Consider the following 20,540-nt stretch of genomic DNA (forward strand, 5'->3'; position numbering starts at 1 on the left):
CAAATCAGGTTTTAAAACATTGTGTTACAGAAATTGGTCCGATTTCAAAAAAAATAGAATACAAGTCAAAGGCCTATAATACGTCCAGGGTTGAAAAAGTTAAATTATTGTATTTAAGAGTTGATTTTCGTACGACAAACAATTCAGGGGCTTAACTGCAAACTTGTTTTAGATTTTCCGACCACATGAATGTTGCTTAGGCACAGTTAGTTAGGTGCATTAGCGTAAACCACTTCCTTTTGTCTGTCTACCCCAAGAACAGACCTCGTGGCGGAGCAATGGCGAGACTCGCCTTCGCCTCCGCCTCAGCCTCATCTCCGCCGCTAACCTCATCAGCCCGTACTCTCCGCCGCCATTTCTCTATTTTCGCCGCCGCCGCCGCTGATCCGAAACCCCCCGAAACGCCCCGCCTTCACCACCACGCCTCCCTCGAAGTCATCGGCGACCGTTTCCTGCCGGCGCTAAAAGACTCGCTCTCCGAACCCTACGGCGCGTTTCCTCTCGTCGGGTTCAACCGCCACGTGGAGACCATCTACGCCGCTTTCTACCGCTCTGTTCCTCTCGTCAGGCTCCGCCGCGAGTGCCTCCGCACGAAAGACAACGGCTCCGTGGCTCTTGATTGGGTCGCCGGAGACGATACTTCCCTTCCTCCCGAGTCTCCGATCTTAATCTTATTGGTACCCTTTGATTCAAAACTCGATCTTGATTACTTAAAAATTGAATCTTTTATTTTATTTTTTTTTTGTTTGGAAAATGTGCAGCCAGGTTTGACTGGAGGAAGCCAAGACTCGTATGTGAGACATATGTTGTTACGAGCTCGAAGTAAGAAATGGCGTTGTGTTGTTTTCAATAGCAGAGGTTGTGGAGATAGTCCTGTCACTACTCCTCAGTTCTACTCTGCTTCGTTTTTAGGAGACATTAGTGAAGTGGTTGCTCACGTTGGTGCTAGATTCCCTAGAGCTAATTTGTATGCAGCAGGATGGTCTCTTGGTGGCAACATTCTCGTTAACTATCTCGGTCAGGTTTAGCTTGTTCAACCCCCCTGCCAGTGATCAATGTGAGATGATAGTAATAGATTTGACCTTTGTTCTTGTGTTGCAGGAATCTCATAACTGCACACTCTCTGCTGCTGTTTCCTTGTGTAATCCTTTTGATTTGGTTATAGCGGATGAAGATTTCCACAAGGGTTTTAACAATGTTTATGATAAGGCTCTCTCCAGATCTCTTCGTAGAATCTTTAGCAAGTAGTTTGTTTGTTTCCTTTAATCTTTCTTCTCTTACTTGCTGGTTAAGTCATTAGTCACGTTTTAGTTTATCTATTTCTGCAGACATTCTCTTCTTTTTGAAGATATAGGAGGTGGATTCAACATTCCCATGGCTGCTAATGCTGAGACTGTTAGGGATTTCGATGAAGGGCTTAACCCGAGGTTAGTTGCATATAAAGAATCTTGAAGGCACACAGATGCAATCATGTAACAAATCTTTTTTCATGTAACAGTGTCATTTGGTTTCAAGACAGTAGATGAGTACTATTCCAAGTCTAGCAGCTCCAAAGCGATCAAACATGTCCGTATTCCCTTGCTTTGCATTCAGGTGAATCCTTGAACAAATGACTGATGAAACAAGTAAGGTTTAGATTTTGGAATATGGGTTCTTTATATGTTCATGTGTTGTATGACATGAAATGCAGGCAGCAAATGACCCGATTGCTCCCGATAGAGGGATCCCTCGCGATGACATCAAGGTAAGAGACGAATGATCAAAGGCTCTTCATTCACAGAAAATGTGATGATTTTGTTTGGTCTGTCTGACACCTAAAAATTGTCAGGCAAACCCAAACTGCATGCTGATAGTAACACCAAGAGGAGGGCACTTGGGGTGGGTGGCAGGTGAAGGAGCTCCAAATGGAGCTCCTTGGACTGACCCGGTTGTTATGGAGTTTCTGCAACATGTCGAGAGTTGTCAAACCATTAATGGGGAGAGATTGTTGGAGGATGTTCACCAAATTCAAGTCTAGTTCTGTTGATTAGTATGTTTCACTTGTATTTATACATTATTGTGACCAAGAATTATAAACACGCAAAGAATTATGGTATATATAAGAGTTCTTGCACAAAATAATTATTTGTTATTCATAAAATAGTGACCATTATTTGTTATTCAACAAAACATGGGAGGATGTTCATTAATTGGGTGACGTCCATCAAATTCAAGTCTAGTTTTGTTGATTAGTGTTTTTTTACTCTTTCACTATTGTTATGAACAAGAATTATAAACACAAAGAATCATAGTTTAAGAGTTCTGGCCTTTCCGAATTCAATAATATGTTCTTCAGTTTTCTATTAATTAAGTCTTCCTATCTAAAAAAAAGATCTATTTAAATTGATGACCACCCTATCATCTTTGACTTATCACAACGAATCCACATATGTAACTGTAAATTATATGGTTTGTTAGATTATGAAAAGAAAAATCCTAGAATAAAATATGCAAAGAAAAATCCTAGAATAAAATATTTAAAGGTATAACTATTTCGCGCTTTCAAAATGTAGATTTGAGTTTTGCAAAAAAATATTAGTTGTTATTAAATACTAATTTTGAATTTTAGTTTACAAAATTTATGTTAAAAATAGATATTCAGTATTTTCATATTCGACTCAGATCCGCGGTTGAACCGATAAATCCGGTGATCCCTATATAATCTGGTTAAAATTTATTTTTATTATTTTTATTAAAAATCTGATAAAACTTAGTAAAAATCCAAAAAAACTATCATTATTCTGTGCCTAACCTTGGTTGGCCCATTAAAAACAGAAAATTGATAATATTTCTGAAACTAAAATTTTATACTTTTAAATTATACATAAAATTATGTACTTTGATGATTTTTTACTATTCAAATAAATGGAAAATAATATTAGAGAAAAAAATTATTTATATAAAAATAATAATTTTATTTTTGTTATTTATATTGTTTGAGAAATAAGTTTAAAGATATCGGATGGTATAAAAATATTTTAAAATATTTATTTATTACTATTGTGAGTATAGTAAAATTGAGAAATGTTAACAACCTAAGTAAAAAAAATATTTGTTGGTTAAATAAGATAAAATATGTTGACATTAATTTTTGTTCCTATAAATAATTAAAAATAAATAATTAATAATTCATCTCATTTAAAATATTACCATAAATAAGACAAAAATTTAAGGTGGCTTTGTTATAACTATAAATGCATTATGCTTAAGGATGATGTTGTAAGAATATTAATTATATTGCATGATATTTTTTCTTTTTTACCTAAAAACAAATTGGGTCCAAATTTTTGTGGTTCGGTTTTAATAATATTGATAGACTAATAGAGTGATATCTGCTCAAAAATTGTTTAAGATTTCTTATTAGTCATTTTATTTATTTTTGTGAATTTTTTAACATTTTTAATTATTTTTTTGATGTTAAGTGCATCTAAAGCTTTGTACTTTGTTTTGTATATTGAAAAGAAAACATTACATGTAACGAAGTAAGGCAATATACGATGAAGCAAAAAAAGTCCAAAGCGTGTTTCGCTTTCAAGCATGGGCATGAGATTGGTTCTGGTTACTTTGTTTTTTTTTTTTTTTTAACTCAACTGCAACTTTCATTAACCAAATCAAAGATCAATGTTTGGCTTATCAGCCTCAATACACAAACTCAACCAACCAGGCACAATAAAATACAACCTAGAGACAATGGACGCAAACGTAGCAGTCTCTTTTGCTATTTTATCTGCAACTTTGTTACTATTTCTAGGGTAACAAAGTTCTGGTTACTTTGTTGTTCCCAGAAACTGAACATTAAATGAAAAAAGGATAGTATGTTTGGTAAACTACAAAGTGAACATATTTGAGTTTGAATATTGATTTACTAAAATATTGTAGCATATAAGGATAAAATAATAGTATTAGTTACATTTTCTGGATTATTTAACTTAGCTTCGAGTAGCTTGATCTATTATAATGCTCATGTGGGAATTTATTAATCCGTCAGAATGTTTCATTTTTATATTTTCATATTCCTTCTGTTTGGTTGATTGATTTTTTGTATTTCCCTTTCACAATTTAATTTAATAAAATATGTGGTTATAAGAAGAAAAAAAAGATTTATTCATTTCAGTTGGAATAGGAAAAATTAAGCGGGGGGGACACATGACATCAAAAGTCCGTATGATTCTTCTTCTTTATTCGTGGGTCTAGGTTCCAGCAAATGCCATCAAATCTTCTTTGTCACGTATTTTCATAATTTTTCTGAAATGATAAAATACAAACAGATAGCATAATAATATTCTCTTTTTATAATGGGCGAAAATAACAATATTTTTTTTTGATAAATAGATAACAATATTCTTAACAATATTCTTATTTCGTGATTTATTAAGTTAAGCTTTAAGCCCCTGAGAATACAATGCAACTATGCAAGCGTCCTATTTGAAAATGGTTTTGTAACATTTTTTTGATCAAATGGGTTTTGTATCATATAACTGCTAATCTCATCAATTGGATATATAAATTCAGCAATATAAGTGATGTACCTATGTTGACAAATTAAAAGCGATTCACCTATATGGTGAATTCTGCAGTGTTATAATATTTGGTTGGTGGACATTATACATCGCACTAGGTACAGAGTAAAATAATGAAATTTAATTCTAAAATTTAAATTATGTCGAACTCCCAGTGGTTCTTGTTAACTATAAAGGCAAGTCTATTCTCTAGAGCATAGTATGCGAATAAACTATGCAAAATAAACTAACTACTCAACTAAAACCCCTAAATTTATGGAGCTCACAATCCAAAAATGGAATATTTATATTCTTCGATTAAAAAGAAAACAAGGTTTTACGCAATAATAGCCTTTGACAAAAGAAAAACAGCTATAACCTATAAGGTTCCAGTAATTAATGAACCTTGTTACCAATTAGTATAAAACCTATTTAATACTACATGATAGCATGTGCAATGGCATAATCTTCAAGAAAGTGATGGTTTGTTTTGTAAGCATCATCAAGAATCAAGATTTTACAAATAAAGAGACTGTCCCACATGAACATGAGCAAAAACACACAACAACTTTTACTTTTAAAATTTGATTATTATTATCATTCTCTTTTAATCAAAAAAATTAAACAGCAATAACGATGTAGGGAGAGAGTGAGAGAGGAGATGGCGTGGCTGTGTGGTCACTGAAGAACCATAAAGAATAGTTTTTAGAGAGAGAAAGAGAGAGAATATTTTAGGTTTGCAGGCCCACAAACACATGTAATCAACAAAATCATGCGATAAGAAAGAGAGAGAGAGGAGGAGTGAGGAGACAAAAGTAAAGTGAAGATAAAGGAATCGAGTTGGAGAGACAACCCCATTTGATGCATCTCTTTCTCGTCCTTTCTTGCCTTCACTCTCTTCTTTTTTTTTGAAATTCCATTGTCTATTAGATTAAAAAGCTTCCTTCTTTTCATCCTTCAAACACCGTTATTACCTTCAAAATCATTCATCTCTCTCTCTACACAAACAGCTGTTTCTCATCTCTAGGGTTTTGTTCTTACTTAACCTCAATAATCTCTACAATTGACTCTGTATCTTATAGATTCTAACCTTCTGGGTCTCTTTCTTGTTCCGTTAATGGTGTGAAAGCTGGAACCTTTCTTCCTCTCTCACTCAACAATGGCTGAGATCAAGATCACAAAAGCAGAGCAAGGACAAACCAAGATCAGGACAGTCCCAGTAGCTGTAACTCCTGAAGGCTTCTGGTGTTGCCCTTCCCCTGTTGCTTTCCAAAAGACTCTCAAATCTCACAACTCCCTCCACAAACCCAAACACTCTCCTCCAACAACGGATAAGAAGCCTCCGGAGAAGGAGAAGGAGAAGAGACCCTCCTCCACCACTATTAGATCCGTCATCGCTTCAGACGAGCAACAACAACAACAGAGTAACAACCCAGAAGAGACCCCTCATCACAGTATCTCTGTTCCGGTGACGGTTCAAGAGCGTCCACCGAGGCAAAAGGTCGAGACTTTACCGAGGAAAGTGGCCATAGAGTTCGGCGAGCCAGGGAGCATCGACGCTAAAGTGATTCTTGTAGGGAAGCAAGGCTTCTGCGTGAAGCTGAGTGTTCACAAGAAGGTTCTGGTCGATCACAGCAGTTTCTTCGCTAAGAAACTCTCAGAGAGAGACTCTGTTTTCGCCTGCCTTGAGATCGAGAGCTGCGAAGACGCCGAGATCTACGTCGAGACCGTTGGCCTTATGTACTGTAAAGACGTGAAGCAGAGGCTTATGAAACAGAGCGTGAGCAGAGTCCTACGTGTCCTCAAGGTCGCTGAGCTTCTTGGTTTCGGTTCTTGTGTTCAGTCTTGTTTGGATTATCTCGAGGCTGTGCCTTGGGTTGGTGAAGAAGAGGAGGAGAAAGTGGTCTCGTCGATTCTCGGGTTAAAGACTGAAGGAGTTGGTCCTGTTCTCAAAAGAGTTGCTGCTTCCTCTTCTGTGGATCCACCTAAAGAGACGCTCTCGCGGATCATCGAGCTCGTGTTGAGAAGCAAAGAGGAGAAGAGCCGTCGCGAGATGAAATCTATTGTCTTGAAGCTTCTGAGGGAACAGAACGGGAGCAATGTGGGTGAGAATTTCAACGAGACGATCTACTCCTCTTGCAAGAGCTGCTTGGACTCTGTCTTGTCTATGTTCAGGGAAGGTGAGAGTGATGCTAAGCAGATAGGTGTAGAAGCTGATAACCTCACGTGGCTGCTCGATGTGTTAGCGGAGAGGCAAGCAGCTGAGGAGTTCTCAGTCACGTGGGCGAACCAGAAGGAGCTAGCTTTGTTACACGAGAAGCTTCCTTTGGTGTCTCGGTACCACGTGAGCCGCGTGACGTCTCGGCTGTTCGTGGGGATAGGGAGAGGAGAGCTGTTGCCTTCGAAAGACACTAGGCTTCTGCTGTTGACCACGTGGCTGCAGCCTTTGTTCAAGGACTATAACTGGCTGCAGCACGGATGCAGGTCGTTTGATGGGAAGCTTGTGGAGGAAGGGATAGGGAGGACGATACTGACGTTGCCGTTGGAAGATCAGCAGAGGATTTTGATGTCTTGGCTTGGGAGTTTCTTGAACGGAGGAGATGGGTGTCCGAATTTGCAGAGAGCTTTTGAGGTTTGGTGGAGGAGATCGTTTGTTAGACCTTACTCGGATCGTCAGGGTAGTAGTAGTGGGGTGTCTCAGACAGATTCGACTTCAAAAGAGTGATCTTATAAAAACATGATGAGTAAGCTTTGTTAGATTTGTACAGTGAATAACGTTAGCTTTTGGAAACTGGAAAGTGTTTGGTTTTGCTTATCTTTGATTTTCGGTTTTGGTTGGTTTGTGGTTTTCGTTTGGTTTATATCATGCCATGGAGAGGCAAGGCTTTAGTGGTCTTGTTTTTTTTTTTTCTTGATGTTTTTGTATCTTTCCATTTTTCATAAAAGTATTGATGTTACTGGATGTATATTTCTGATTCGATTTCTATACCAATTTTAATGTCTGGTTTTTACCACGTATCGGCCCCTGACTATGGGCTTCAGTTGGGAAGCTTGAGATCCTTGAACATTAAGGAGGCTTCTGATATTAGTCTCAAGATCACGAGAAGATGGGTTACACAAATAAAATTAGCTTGATGCCATATCTTTTTTTTAAGCTTGATAATTATGCTATTACAACTATGAAAAATATTACAGACGATTCTATAGCCGACAATCCTACATATCGTATGAAGATTTATGACTTACTGCATCACCAAAACCGCTTTATGAGATCCACACTTAACGGTACTCCTTGCGGCATGTTGCAGATCTTTTGTAAGTTTGATGTCATATCTATATTATTAAAACTGAAATACTCTATATTTTAGATTTAATTATTTTTAAATCACCTAACTTTACCAATCATGTTGTAGTTTTATTTTTTTTAAATAAAACCTACATCAAGTTTTTACAGAATTTTACCAATCATAATTTAACTTAAAAAATAAAGCTACATCAAAAATAATAAAGCAATTTTTTTCTTATGTATTTTATGCAAAAAACCTAAATCTCCTTTTGATAAACGGTTGAATCTGTAAAATAAAAAAAACTATCTAAAATATGAAATAAATTATATAATCATAATAAAAACACATATATATATATATAATTTTATCCTAGCACGTAACCAAAATTTAGTTTCCATCTGCAAAGAAAACTGTGAAATCAAAGATTTTTTAATAAATCATTTAAGAAGAGATGTTATAAAAATCATATAAAATCTAATCTACAGAACAAAATTCAGAACATAAATACAACACAAATGAGCTCCCTCTCTGTCCATACCCGGCTAGTGGGCTTTGATGTAATTCTCGTTCACTGAAACCAACATAGTGAAATCCCCTTTCCCGCTAAAGAATTGTTCATTGTTCTACCCGCACAAACATGTTATGTTCACATGCTTCAATAAATAGATGATTTTAGTTTCATTAGAATGTAATGCTTAAATAAACTTGGCTAACATTAACAATTAATTTTGTTTGTATTGGGTACAGATTGGCCATGTTATTTTTCGTATTCTTATAAAAGTTTTGAACATTAATCCAATGAAAAAGTTTTAATAAGATAGGAAGTAAAACATTAAAGCGTAAACTTTATAAATTTGTCGAAAGAAAAAGTTTTGAACATTGTTAATTAATTTTAAGGTATGCCTTATCGTTTGGTTGATTAATCTCCTTTCAATTACTCTTTGGTTTTTGATTTAGGTTTAATCATGCATTTATGATCTTTCTTATTGGTTAACTAATTTGATGCGTCTGCACCTTAGATATGTTCGTTTACGCTTTAGTTTATGGGTTTGTTCATGAGTTTAATGTCTCTCTTATTGTTTGTTTGGTCAAGAATGTGATGCAAGTCCAACTTGGATTTGTTCATTTGAGTTAAAACTTAAGGGATGCATGGGTGTTAAGATTGTTTGGTTTCATTTGATTTGAGATTTAAATGTGTTGTTAATATTTGGATTGTTTTGAAGATAACATGGTTTACATTACTTTAAAATCTGATTTGGCTAAGGCGAAACAAATCAAAGAAAAATTGTCAACTCATTGTGGATGATAAAATTGTCACTCGAGCCATAGAGAACAAGAATGTGATGATTTAGCTCATCGTTGCGATTGATGATAAAGTCCATTGTTATTCAAAAGAAAATCTTAAATCAAACATATTATATATTATTAAAATTTTATTTGCTGTGAAAATATTGTTTTCTTAAAAACAACAAAAATTGTGCGCCACATCAAAGCAAATAGCAAATAATGTTTATGTTTTATTCTTGTATTGTATCTCTCATTCCCTGTTTGATCCGACAAGAATCATAAGAAAATATTTTATCTCTCCTTCCTTGTTTGATTCTTTTATCTCTCCTTCCATGTTTCTTTATTTTTGTATATAAATCACTATGTTTATATTTTTTTTGTAGGTTCTTGTGTTGCTCATGTTGCCTATGAAGATCTAACCAACAGATTCAGACAACTCTGGAACCCAAGACAAGAAGATCTAACGAAAAGATAATCGAGACAATCTGGAACACAAGACAAGAAGATCTAACCAACATATTAAGAAAAATATCTGAAGAAAGACAATCGAGACAATTGCTTTTGATTGGAGATTGTTTGCGTGCCTCTATCTTTGCTATTTGATTTGAGAACTGCATTTACTTGAGCTTTTTCTTTTGTGATTAAACAATAGCTTTTAAATTGGAGTTTGTTTGTGTCTCTATCTTTTCTCGTGTCTCTGCAGTCTGTCTTTGCTCGATTATAGTGATCTGTTTTAGGAATTGAAATTTGCAACGTGTTCTGGTTTAAGATGCGATTTGAGATCTGAATCTATTTGAGAATTTGAGCTTTTGATATCTTATTTGATTGGAGTTTATTATGTGTCTCTATCTTTTTGCTCGTGTCTCTGTCTTTGCTCGTATTATAGTGATCTGTCTTCCTTACGTTTCATGATTTGATTGAGTTTTTCTATGTGAACTCCAATCATATAACTCCAAACTCCTCTGTCTTACTAAAACTCCAAACATGGTTCTTCCCTCTGATATTGAATTCTGAACTTCCAGTTTTGTTGTAAACATATTCACCATCGTGCTTATTACTTCCAAGGCCGGTTTGGCGATGGCAAAGAACCTGGTCAGAGTTGCTAGGAGAAACGATAGATTCATTGTTGGCGACAAGAAGGTCACTGAGGCGATCCAGAACAGTGATCCCATCATTCTTCCCGTTGCTGCCAATGATGGTATCTCTTCTTCCCTATTTGATTATTTTGTCTCTCCTTCCCTTCTTTATTTTGTATATAATATTGTATGTTTTTTTGTAGGTTCTTGTGTTGCTCATGTTGCCTATGCAACAACATCCCCGTCATCGTCTTGCCTTCCCGAACGAAGGTTGGAGAGTTCATTGGCGGCGGCTGCAAGGTTGTTGTCTGCTGTGCTCTCTCCTCTTTTGAAGGAGATAGAGAGATGCTAGCGAAGCTTCTTCTTCTTGGTCGAAGACTTGCTTATTTCTGTTTTTGTTGAACTTGTTTATTTCTGTGTTTTTGTTGAACTTGTTTATTTCTGTGTTGAACTTTCTTATTTCTGTTGAATTTGAAAACTTAACAAATTAACAACTTTACTTCAATTTGTGTTTATTCTTTCTCACCTGAACCAGTCTGACCTCTATAATGCTTCTCGCTTGACTCATCACCAAACATTTTTCTTCTTCTTCATGAGAAGTGAGAACACACCCCAAATAATGCTAGACTCTTTGTATGACTCCTGAACCAGTGTGACATATATGATGCTTCTCACTTGACTCATCACCAAACACTTTTCTTCTTCTTCTTAAGAAGTGAGAACCCACCCCAAATCTGATACCTCATTCACACCAACCTCCATTTCATTCTCTTCAAAACAATAATCCTCACTTCTTTCCCAACAAAAAAAAATTAATCAGAAAAAGAAGTTACACAAACACGCATTAACCCACACACGCCAAACGTATATGACAAGATCCACAACTCGTCCTGTCACCCACACATTTACCAACATATATTGACCACACCCAACGCACACAACAAAATTCTGTGGACAATTAAGCCTAAATCAACACCAAAAAAATGGTTAGATGACCAATCATATATGACAAGATACGCTACTCCTCCTTTCGCCCACCAATTTACCCACACATACATTGTCCACACCAAATTTGTGGTCACAATATGATAACTATATTGACCCCACAAATTGCACACAACAAATTTATGTGGTCAGTTTGGCCAAAATCAAAAGCATAAAAGGTGGTCAGATGACCCAAAAAAACTTAAGTTTGTGAGCATGGGTTACATATTAAATTGATTGCAATACCTACTATCATAAAATTTATCCATAAACTCAATTCAGGAAATTGTAAATTGCAGTTCAACTTGGAAAAAGAGATCAACTGAAATCAAAAAGGTAAAAAATAGAAACAGTCCACAACAAAACAAATTCCGAAAAAGGTTCAACACACATCAACCACATCTGCGTAACCACATAAACATCTCCAAACACAAAGCAAGTTCCGATAGGATCTAACAGCCAACAAATTTCCAGCCAACTCAGATAAGAGCCTGGCAGCGTGTCCTGTTGTGTCCGAAACCCTTGCAGCGACCACATCTGTTTGAAGCGACTTTGGTCTTCTTACCAACCTAGAGTTATGCAACATAAGAACGAATTAAACAATTCCTTGTTCCTTAAGCAATAAACAACAACGCTACTAGGTCATCAGATAACTTACAGGAAATTCACCGGTGAAAGGAAATCGCTGCTTCTTGCGTCTTCCAGCCTGGCGTTTGGTTATAGGAGGGTACAATATTTGGTCCATAATCTTAAAAGGAATCTCAGCATCTTGTGTCCTCCCCTCTGGACATATTAAGCCTGCATATGTGTCTCTCCAAGCCTCTGTCTTGTAAAACTGTGCAACAAGAATTTCGTACGGGATTCTTAGCATGTCTGCTGCAAGCATGGCATGACCACATGGAATTTTAATCCTTCAAAATACTTACACGTACATCTCTTCTCATCTAGCAGAACGTGGTGCTTCGAATCAAACTTTCCAACCACTTCGCAAGTCCAATTAGAGATAAGGTTGACTGCAGTTCCTCGCATAGTAGACATTGTTTTTGTCATCACTTTGTCAACCTCAACTGTCACTGCACCGTGATGACGCTCTGCCTTATTCCTACGGGCGTTGAACCATCTGGTCATCATCCGTTGAATAAACACTAAAAGCTCAATGATTGGCGATCCCCTACCCTCACCAAGAGCATTGTTGAGTTGCTCAGCAATGTTGATGGTCATTATATTATACCTTTCACCACAAGAATACACCCTCGACCACTGGTCAGCACCAATGTTTGTTAAGTATATAATACAAGCATTGTTGGTGGCTCTTATCTTATTGAAGTAGTATTTGTAGTCTGCTAACATGTATGCTGTGGCAGCCTTAGTCAGAAGCTTCGCCAATCCCTTGCTAGAAAACCGCGAATTAACATTCTAGGCTAAATGCACAATACAACAACCGTGGTGTGCAAGCGGGTAAATTTGTTTCACAACAGTGGTGATGCATTGAGCTCTGTCTGAGATAATGGTTAAGTTCTTAGTATCAGCCAGCAGTCTTTCCACCTTTTGCAAAAACTAGGTCCAGGCATCTTCGTTCTCTGTATCCGTTATACCAAAGGCGAGTGGAAACACTCGAAATTTGGCATCTTGCCCACTGGCTGTAAGCAAAACACCATTGTATTTTCCACTAAGATGTGTCCCATCTATGACCAATACATGTCGGAGCTTTTTGAACCCTTCAATTGATGCACCAAAGGCCAAAAACAAGTACAGGAAGCGCTCGGTTTCAAGATCAGCTATAGTTCTGGGGTTAGCTAGCTTAAGCATGTGAAGGTAAGCAGACAACTTTAGGTAAGATTCCTCTTATGTCCCATTGACATCGGCAGTGACTCTGTCAATTGCATGGTATACGATGTAGAGAGTTGGAGATCCTCCAAAACTAGCCTCTGTAGATCTCTCGCCTTAGGGTTTTCTTTTGTGGTCACCGAATCTGGAACTGGTTTTTGATTGCATAGATAGCAAGAGATATCTGACAGTCTTCTTTACTCCCATAAATCTTCCCAACATAGACACGTCCATCATCTCTATCATCATTAACGTATGGGATCTCTTCAACCTCATAAGTAGTGTCATCGAACAATGGCGGTATGTCAAACTCCTCCTCATCAACTTGTTCTAACTTTCGCGTCTCCATGTTCACCCCACCACAAGCATGCTCTTGACCATAGTTTCTTGACCACGGAAACTGAATATCTACACTCTCACCCTTAGGCTCCGAGTCTGAAGAGCTAGGTCCACCACTTACAACTGTATGCTCGAATGCATTGTTAGTGGTACAACTATACGTTCAAGGCAGACTATCATCACCAGTGAATATCTTATCCACAGCATCGAGCCCCCACAGTCGTCTCTTATAAGAGAAGCCCAGAACTCCTTATCATACCCTTTTGGTCGAACGTCTCTATCATCAACCTCGCCAGGCCCACTAAGATCACTATCAAGAGTTTCGCTAGGCTCGCCCTCGTTGCTTCTCCTACTTTGACCCTTTATGTGTGCTTCAACATTTTCCACCTCCCGTAAAAGCTTGTCTTCTTCAACACAAGGAGCGTTGGCTTTGGACCCAGCAGATGAAACATAGCGTCCTTTACCGGAGCTCCAACCCTCATCAAACAGCTTCCGCTTCGTTGCATGTGCTGGAGTTTGGAAATTATTGCCCCTATCATCCTGCCGGGAGCTTTGGCTTCCACTTTGAGTGAAGTCGAAGTTGGCAAAAAGGTTCATCGGAGCACCAACTTTCATGTGTTTGCAGAAATAGCGGACGGCGCCTTCATTGGTGAGCAAGCCATGAGGTGTCCTTATCCCCATCGCAAGTTTGAGAGTTGTTGGTGGCCAGTAGCTTAGTGCTACACTTCCAACTTTCCCCCCGATGTTGAACTCGTTTATGATGTTATGCTCCAACTAACTCAGTGAAATACCATCATGAAACGGCACCATACGAGACATTTGCTGCTTATCTATGACAAAATTCCCCTTTCCATCTGCACCACAAACCCAACTCCCCTGCAATGACCATGCAATGCTCCTCCATCTCTTGACCACACGTTGAAACCTAACCACAAACTAGCAACCATGCAAATCAAATAAAAAAGCTTCAGTTGAGCGGCCTCTGAAAATTAGAGAACTCCAAAGCTTACCAAATTTTTCCTCGAGATATGTCTGATGTGATTTTGGAGACAAAGAACACAAGAGACAAATGGTGAAGACGAGCAAATCATTGTACTTATTTGCCATCAGCCATTAGATTTGATCTGAAGTACTTTAATCTGACGGTCCTCCCGTTGTCCAACTGATCCAAAAAACGTACCATCAAACGACGACAGAAATACCAAACGAGTATTTACTACTATTTTAACGGCGACAATAAGTTATCTCATGGGAGAGAAGGGCATTATTGTAAGACAACAATGTAAAGGAAGACCCAAAAATACACATCTATTGGAAAATACTTCAACATGCTAAAAGCTTAAGACAAAGTAACAAAATATGTAACTCTCTATATAGATTATAGTAATGATACATAGTAATGACAAAATTGTTAATCATGTATGAGTATAAGGATAAAGTTTATTTTTAATAAGTGGAAGATTCGCATTTTCCCCTATGCACAACATCAGCAGCAGAGCTCGACAAAAGTTTTACCGGAGGCAAAATAAAATTTATCTTCAATTTATAGGGTGCAGCAGTATAAAAAATTTCACCATTAAAATCTTATAAATTTCTAATAAACAATAAAAAAAAAATTATTTCATAATCTCATAGGGGCAGCTGCCCCCTTACTCCCCTCCCTCCCTCCCTCCCTCCCTCCCTCCCTCCCTCCCCCACTGCACAATACTGTTTACAACTCTATATACTTTAACCTAACTAACTGCCGGTTTGAAAACTACGGACTCCAAAATAGACGTCACTATCTATATTATTAAAGTTGAAGTATACAATTGGATTGTTTGGAATCAAGGATAATAAAATAAATGAGATATGTTTAAAACATAGATAATTAAATAAATGAGATATGTTTGGAAACATAGATAGTAGAGATGTGTACTTTCTTTATTTACATATTTAGTTATTGTATTTTTAATAAATTAATAACAAATGAGAATTGTTTAAAAACATGAATAACATATTTAATACTTCTTTTTATTTAAACATTTAGCCATTGTTTTACAATAAATTAAACAATTTTTTCTATATTTCTTTTTATTTACAATTCTGTCACTATATTTACAATTCTTTTTATTTACAAATCTTTGTTGTGAAAATAAAAACACAAACTGAAATATAAATAGTATATTATATAAAATAATTTTTTAAAATAGTATTATTTAGTTTAGTCAAATATAAAAATTTCAAGAGTTCAATTTTCAAAAAAGAAATATCATAAAATTAATTATAGTTCAATAAAAAACTAATGTAAAAAATTAAAATTTTGAAACATGGATAAAAAGTATATCAGTTTTAAAATATACAAAATGGACTAATCTAATTACCTAAAAAAATTATTTTTCTCAAATAATCATAAAATAAATTTAAATTTTATATACATATTTCAAATCAAAATAATAATATAAAGTCGATTTATATCAAAAATTGATTTAAAATTTGCATATATTCAAAATTTATTTTTACTAAATAATTTTCCAATAACCATTACTAAAAACTATTTTCAATATATATAAGAAAAATACAAAAAAGATTAATTTCATATACCAACTTAAATTATGGTTTTTATATTTCACATTAAACTTTAAGAATATAATATTTCACATTAAACTTTAAGAATATAATATATTTGATTATTTATAAGATGATACATATAAAATACTATTAATTATATGATTATTTATATGATGGACTAATACAATTAATTATATGATGACATATATATGATACATAATAGTGACTAAGACTGGACGTTTCAGATCTGTTTTGAATCTGTTTGGGTTTCGGGTTTCCGAGGTCAAAGATTTCAGCCCCATTAATATATTTCTAAATTTCAGTTCGAATTATGACTAGGGCTCGGCGTTCAAGTATCTATTCGGGTTCGTTTAGGATCTGTTTGGGTTTTGGATTTCCGGGGTCAAAGATTTCAGCTCCATTAAGATATTTTTAAATTTCAGTTCGAATTATATTCGGATCTTTGCGGGTTCAGTTCAGGTTCGGATAGCCCATTTAAATTATTTTAAAAAATTCATTATATATTTTGAATTTCTTAAAATCTATAAATAAAATAATATATTGTATATAAATCTGAATAACATACGTTAGAATCCCTAAACTAAACATATAAATTGGTTTGGTTTCAATTTTGGGTCAAAAATCAATAATTATTTTAAATATTTTTAGTGTTTTGAATGTACTTCCACTATGTTAGATATTTATATTTGACTATTTTTATGTATTTTCAATTATTTAAATCAACCTAAAAATATAATATATATCATGGATGTATTGTATACTGAAAATAATTAATATGTATATAAATATATATAAAAAATTCAGATACATTTTGATATCCAAAATACTTCGGTTCGAATTGGTTATAGTTTTGGTTGTCTAAAATATCAAAATTTTAAATAATTTGGATATTTAATCAATTTTGGTTCGGATTTGATATTATTCTTTCGGATCGTGACTGGTTTGGTTCTTCAGATTTGAATTTTTTATCCAGCTTTGATATTAACATGAAAATAAATAGTAATATATTTTTGAAATATACACGACGTGCAGATAAAAATCTAATTTTACATTAGATCTCTTGTAAGTTGTAACAAATTCTACTTTTTGATGGGCCGGAAGTGTGTGGGCCCATGTGCATTTGTTTTCCTATAAATTTTCTGAAAACCCTAATGTTATGATCCTCAATGCTGAAATTGAAAATATCGAGAGAGAGAGAGACATCTTATCTGATTTTGGGACTTGTTACATCGACGAGGTTGGTTCACAAAATCTAATCTGTTTTTTTTTTCAAGAAAAAAAACGGGTGTCTTATGTTCATAGCTTGTGTTTTGTTTTGTTTTTGACTTTTTCGATCTGGGTTTATTGGGCTTGCATCAATTTTAAATTTCTTAGAAGACTCTGAATTATACTTTGCCTAGTAGTTTGGTCTATAAGAGCACCTCCATTAGTGAATCCCACAATTGGGGTTCTTAAATTTTTTTTTTTTAGTTTTTTATCCGATTTTTAAAAAAAAAAACCTCTTAAGAGGCAACTCTTAGATAAAAGGTTTTAAGAGGTGAGAAAATGAAGGATTTAAAAAAAATTGAGTCTCACCGGCCCCTCATTCCTTATAAACCTCTTTGACATACGCAAACAAATATGTACAAATCAAAAATTGAAACAATTTAAAAAGAAAGATGTGATTTTAGTTTCATTAGAAAGTAAAGTTACCTGTAATTATGTTATTGTTTTCAATTATTTTTTCAGAAAAAAACTTTCAGAAGAAAGGAAAATAGGATTTCTAGACTTTTTTGGAAATCTATGTATCAAAAAGGTAAAATCCAACTACAACCATTCATCGCTCCCCTCTGAGTCTCTGACAGTGACGCACTTTGGCTAGAAATAGATATTGTGCAGTTATTACTTTCTGGTAAAAATGTATATTTTGAATTTTACAAATTGTCAGTAACTATTTTAATCCAATTTCGTGATTTGTCGGTTCCATATTGACAGTATTTCTTTTAGTTACTTTTTGAGATTTACATTATATTACCTCTTCACCAGTCGGTTAATTTGTGGTAACAATAAGGATAGGAAAATATCACTGAAATATAGAAACTTTATTTATCCAAGTTTCCTGTTTTTTTAGTGTTTGCATTTTTTCTCTGTTTACCGTCATCTATACTTATATATATGTATGTTACGGTTATAAACCATGTGTTTATCTTAACTCTCTGGTGACAATCAGGTCACACGACGATGTCCGTAAAGCTACCATATGATTTGGAAGAGGAAATTCTATCACGAGTTCCATGGAAATTTCTTGCAAAGTTGAGATGTGTATGTAAACTTTGGAATAGTCTTATTTTGGAGGAGAGACTCAACAAGAAGAACTTATCGTTTCACATGCACAACTATAGCGGTGAGCATCGTTTTATACTCAAAGACAGTGGTCCTAAGATTTGTGCCGTGGGCATTGAGGAGCAGAAAACTTGGCTGATCCCCCGTCTTTGATCGTCCAAGACTTTACCCTTACAAAAGTCCGACCACTCGATTCCTCCAGTTAGGGCGTACAAGATTGTTCACTGCGACGGTTTGTTGTTGTGTGTCATGGACAACCAGCTTTTGCTTAGGAACCCGTTACTGAAGGAAACAAGCTGGATCAAATGCGGTAGTGACTTTCACCAACGTGACGATGCTTACAGCCTTGGATACCTCAGCCATTGTGATTACAGGATCCTAAGGTTTCGCTGTGCTATTAATTCCAGAAACAGACCGTCAAGGGTCGAGGTCTGTGAAGTTGCATCTAAGACATGGAAGGTTATAGACAAGATCAGTTTTGGTTGGTTCCTTAGTGAGCGCCATTGTCGATCCTATCTTTGAGAGGAACTCCTTATTGTACAAAGCTATGATTTTTCCAGGGAAAGGTTTCAGCCCATAGATGACCTGCCATTCAGCTATGATGACATGAATCCTATTGCACTAGAGATTTATAAAGGAGATAGGCTTTCGGTGTTGGAGCAATGTCACAAAACAAGGAAGATATGCATATGGGTGAAGCATTGGCTCATGCTTACTTCTTGGACCAAATTGGAGGTCGTGGACATTCCAGAGTTTCCACTTTTATATCCACGTCACACTCTCCTTTCTACGAATTATTATTTCGACAAAAACAATAGGCTCGTCATAACTTTTAATGATACTGACTGGAAGGGACTATCTATTATCAGAGTCATCAACGAGAAGGAGTTCCAAGTAATTAAAGCTAATGAAGGGGAATGTCATTTTCCTTATTTATGCAGCTACGTTCCTAGCTCAGTTAGGCTTCCAGGGTTTTCGAAGCAAGACACAACTCGGATTCGCTGGAGAAAACGTAGATTCAACTAGTTTGTGTATACATATATTTGTTCTTTCGTGCGACTCTTTTTGCTTTGGACTATAAAACTATTCATGTAACCTTTCTTGTTATTTGGAAGTTGTGTCAAAAACAAAACAAAAAAGTGTCAATTCATTTTAATCTATTTTTTTCCTAGAGACAAAATATTGGCTTACCAAAGAGAACCTTGATGCTTACACAATTCATTTCTGCGAATTATAATAATTCTTTTTTTCTTTTTCTGCAAGTGCGCTACTTTAGATGCTTCTCATATTCTAGAAGTATCAAATAGTGAATGCTCCTACGCTGGTTTAGGAGATCAAGTTAAAAGCAGTAAAGCCTGAAGAAGGAATCCTTGGTAATGAACTAATGATGACAACAAAGATGCCAAGATAACCTCCATCAAGAAATCTTTCAAAAAAAAAAAAGATAACCTCCATCTGTCTGTATCTATATAACCTTTTGTTGTAATAGTACCATCAAACACGATTGCGGGCTTCACGTTTTAAACTTTACTAGATTAGAACCCGCCCTAAAGGGCGGAAATTGATTTATCAAATTTCAATTAATAATATATGGTATATATAATATGTGTATATAATATTATATACATTTTGTGTAACATTTATATATATATACATATTAGACATATATATAATATTTTATTAAATATATAGAGTTTAATAGTATTATCATTTGTGTTGTACTTGTTATTAGTTTGTATTTAATCTTCTTTCATTTTTAGTATAATAATTTGGCTTGTCACAATTATTTGGTTTTTGGAAGATCAATGAGCATAAGCATACATGGTCTTTGTATGCTTACGTTGTAAATGAGTCGGATATTTTTTCTCCTATGTCTGGAATGATATGGAACTCGTTGATTTAAGAGTGGTTTAGTTTTATATGATCTAATTATATTAAGAGATTAACCAAAACTATTATAAAAGTGTTACTGGTTAGATTTAACTAATCTATGTTGGTTAAGATTTGGTTTAATTTAAGTTGGTAGGTTGCATTGTATAGGAGGCATAATATATTCTCGCAACAATTTTGAAAGAGTCCAAAATTTAAATGAGAACTTCAAATAGTAGATAATCCCTAAATTAATAGATTAGATACGTCATTGATTAAAATATCTTATATAAAGTTACGAGAAGTATAAACATTAGTAAATGTATCTAAGTCGTATATATGTAGGATTATAAAGTTAGCAAAAAAATGTAGGATTATAAGATTTAAAAGAGTTGAATATTTAATAAGCACGTGCGAACTTACAAAAAATTTTTTTGGTA

General features: G+C 35.1%; 2 protein-coding genes and 1 pseudogene across 2 annotated transcripts; all 3 read left to right on the forward strand.

Moving 5' to 3' along the window:
- Positions 1-194: 194 nt before the first annotated feature.
- Positions 195-2,121, forward strand: LOC108806085 (embryogenesis-associated protein EMB8). Its single transcript, XM_056990069.1, is given in 6 exon segments — positions 195-677; positions 762-1,022; positions 1,102-1,244; positions 1,329-1,593; positions 1,691-1,744; positions 1,829-2,121. Coding segments are annotated over 6 exon segments (1,311 nt in total). The 5' UTR covers positions 195-278; the 3' UTR covers positions 2,018-2,121.
- A 3,144-nt stretch (positions 2,122-5,265) lies between these two features.
- Positions 5,266-7,504, forward strand: LOC108813419 (BTB/POZ domain-containing protein At3g50780). The gene has a single exon (XM_018585963.2). The coding sequence runs from the start codon at positions 5,698-5,700 to the stop codon at positions 7,261-7,263; it is 1,566 nt and encodes a 521-aa protein (XP_018441465.1). The 5' UTR covers positions 5,266-5,697; the 3' UTR covers positions 7,264-7,504.
- A 9,546-nt stretch (positions 7,505-17,050) lies between these two features.
- LOC108810684 (putative F-box/LRR-repeat/kelch-repeat protein At1g11620) lies at positions 17,051-19,402 on the forward strand (annotated as a pseudogene).
- The last annotated feature ends 1,138 nt before the right edge of the window (positions 19,403-20,540 follow it).

The sequence above is a fragment of the Raphanus sativus genome, chromosome 6 (genome assembly GCF_000801105.2).
Source record: "Raphanus sativus cultivar WK10039 chromosome 6, ASM80110v3, whole genome shotgun sequence".
NCBI classification, from domain to species: Eukaryota; Viridiplantae; Streptophyta; class Magnoliopsida; order Brassicales; family Brassicaceae; genus Raphanus; species Raphanus sativus.

Excerpts from the sequence above, each read along its gene's own strand:
- LOC108813419 (XM_018585963.2), top strand. The coding sequence starts at position 5,698 with ATGGCTGAGATCAAGATCACAAAAGCAGAGCAAGGACAAACCAAGATC.